The sequence below is a fragment of the Henckelia pumila genome, unplaced genomic scaffold (genome assembly GCF_033568475.1).
Source record: "Henckelia pumila isolate YLH828 unplaced genomic scaffold, ASM3356847v2 CTG_254, whole genome shotgun sequence".
NCBI lineage: Eukaryota > Viridiplantae > Streptophyta > Magnoliopsida > Lamiales > Gesneriaceae > Henckelia > Henckelia pumila.
Window position 1 is genome coordinate 47112 of NW_027331784.1, and position 3250 is coordinate 50361.

Here is a 3250-nt window from a genome sequence, read left to right on the forward strand (position 1 = left end):
GTATTATAATACAAGATGTCTTTAATGTCATATTCTTCACCAATATACGCATACGATGATCTTACAGCGATTTTTTTTATATATATATATATATATTGGGGTGGGGTGTTTCCAGGTCTTGAACACAATACACATGATCTTACAGCAATTTGATGACCCATAAATATGTATATGTATATATATAATATAGACATACACACACTTAAATAATCATGAACATACCGGTTTCTCGAATGGTCTGTATATTTGAAGAAAACCAAAATTAAATTTAAAACAGTGGGTTGCACAATGTGGGCCTAGTTTACATAAAGCACTGTGTATGTTCGATTAACGCCTATTATAACAATCGGGCTAATCCCTTCTGTAAGTGGGCTAGAAAACGAAAAGCGTGAAGCTTAAAGAACATGGTCTAAGGCACCGTTTTGTTCACGGTATTACTAATATATGTATAACTCATCTCATCTATCACATATTCTTCTCATCATATTATTTATCTATATATTAACTATTTATTTTACATCAATCAAATCATTAATTATTTATCTCACATCAATCAAATCATTGAATTTCAAATTACTATATTACCTCTTATAAATAATATATTTTTTATTTTATTTATTGTTAAAAGGACAAAATAGTCATTTAACATTTTTATATAAAATTTAATCAATCAAATCAAATAAACTATAATCTATCAATGAAATTCAATACAATTTTAACTATCATTTCTTATTTATTTTTTATTACATTATACTACTTATCTATATATTACTTATACCATACCTCAAACCAAACAGTGCCTTAATAATATTCTTTCCAAGTTATAAATTTGGATTCATAAATTTGGGCTATTTCGAAATGAGATGCCTAAACTAGAACCACAGCAATATGAGCACCACTTTTCTTTACTTGAAAAAAAAAAACATGAAAAAGAAAGAAAGAAAATCTGTATGATTATGGCCGTAACTAGTTAAGATATTATATTGCTGATATGGTATGTTAGGGTATCCTATTACAAGCACCATACCAGTACTGTAAATTTGTAATGATTCATGGTCGATCTTTTGTTTGGATTCTGGCCAACATGAAAATTATTATTTTTGTTAAATGCAACATCACGCATACATTTGATTATAAATAAATGGATGCGATCATTCGGGGAAGTCTATTTACAATTAACTTTGTTGCTATAATACCAATCAAAATATGTTGTTTAAACTATCTTATAAAAATTTGAGTTGATTTTCAAAGAAATAAAGATTTAAGTTCGAAGAACCACCACCACCACCTGTATCATAATCACGGTCCGATCCGGACGGTGCTATCCATATATGATAGACAAGAAAGTGTTCATGTGATATGTGCAAACTGCAAACCACATCTTGTAATGAAGCAACTGAATACGCAAAGCATGCTCAGCAGCAGCAAAGAAAATCTTACCAGATACAGACACTCACTCACTCCCCTTGTTGTGTATTCATTACAAGATGTGCATCATTCTGTGTGTCCCAATTCATGATTGTTCGGTCAATGTCAAACTAATAGCTAACTCCTAACTATAAGTCTCAAATCAAGAAAGCTATAGTTTAGAAGAAGAGTTCCAGTGATATTACAGTACGAATCCCACATGGCTTTGCGCCTACGGGAAAACAGATGGAGATCCAATGCGTAGCAGTTAAATACTTAACCAAACACAAGTCATCCTGACAATTAGAATTTAATCACGAGAAATCATTTCTGTCATAACACAGAGCAGGAACAGTCTTAAGCAAAAACAAAAAGAAAAAAGACATCAATCACTATTTAACTAAGCAACTACACCTCAACATTTAAACAAACGGTTTGATGTCATCAAGATCGGAGTGTAACCACTGCCAAGTAGCAGATGTACAAGAAAGCGTCATGCCATTAAATCTAGAAAGAGCATCATCAACTCATACCCTTAGAATTTGAAGCTTGTTAGAAAATGCAATGGCGACCCAATCAGGCTGCGAAGAAGACCACTGCAGCTGCTCAATCTCAGCCCCAGCAGTGTATGCTAAAATAGGGTCCAAACCCCCCTCCACTGGCTGCCCCATCGAGGAAAGATCCCATATCAAAGCTTGTGAATCGTCCCCGGCCGTGCACATATGGCAGGAACTATGAGGAGCCCACGCAATAGCATTCACACTCGCCTGATGCCGCTGCAACTCTACCACCGGCAACGTCGGAAATCGGATGTCCAACACTACCACCTTGCTGCTGTCCATGATGATTGTAGCCATGTACCTCGGATCCTGCTTGTTCCACCCAAGCCTTACTAATGGAGTGTCGGGCTCTGAACTTTCGTATATAATCGTAGAATGCTCCTTATCGCGAAGGTCAAACACCCTAACCGATCCATCGGCGGAAACGGAGGCGAAAACCCCAACTCCACCCCACGCGATATCATAAACCTCCTTATCGTGCGCAATTAACTGCGTATCGACGACTTCCTTCTCGATGTCCCAGATGGTGCAAGTCATATCAATACTGGAAGTCCCGATTCTCCTGGGTTCGGCTTCGTTCCAGTCAAACGAGGTCAAAGGGCCGGAGTATTCGCTGTTGCGGTTGTTGTTCAACAAACTCTTGAGCTCGACGCGGCGGCCATTGTCGGAATCGGAGATTTGCCATATGCGGAGGAAATCGGAGGAAGAGGCGAGCAAATCGGGGCGGTGGCAGTCTTTATCGGGTATGAAAATGAGTTTGGTGGGCGGATATGGGTGGTCGAAGGAGAGGGCAGGGTCGGGTCGGATCTCGCCGGTGGAGTCGTCGAGCTGAACGATTTCGACACGGTTGGGATAGTGTTCGAGGAGGCTAGCGATGGCGAGACGGTACTTTTTGTCCTTGCGTACGCTCCAGTTCATGGCGTAGATGTGCCATGGAGCTTCGTAGGTGTAGATCTCCGACCGCCGTTGCTGCTCGTCCGACCCGTCTTGATTCGGATCACTGCTCCCACCCATTTCCCTTCCTTTCTCTGCGCCTGCTGCCGAAATAGTATAGGGGAACCCAAACAAAACCAGCGATAAGGGTGGGTGGAATTTAATTAAATCCATAATAAAAACAAAATTAAGAGACCACCTCTTGAAAAACATAAATCAAATTTCTTCAATTTTATATTTTAAATTACTCATAAAATATACTAAACTTCGATTTAATAAACTTTAAAAAATATAATTATACTTAGAGTAAACAGATCAATGAAAGAATAATAACACGAATAACCATAAAA

General features: G+C 38.2%; 1 protein-coding gene across 1 annotated transcript; it reads right to left on the reverse strand.

Annotated features, from left to right (window-relative positions):
• Positions 1-1777: 1777 nt before the first annotated feature.
• LOC140870791 (WD repeat-containing protein LWD1) lies at positions 1778-3035 on the reverse strand. Its single transcript, XM_073273193.1, has one exon. It carries the CDS (start codon positions 2979-2981, stop codon positions 1935-1937), a length of 1047 nt encoding a protein of 348 aa, XP_073129294.1. The 5' UTR covers positions 2982-3035; the 3' UTR covers positions 1778-1934.
• Positions 3036-3250: the final 215 nt, after the last annotated feature.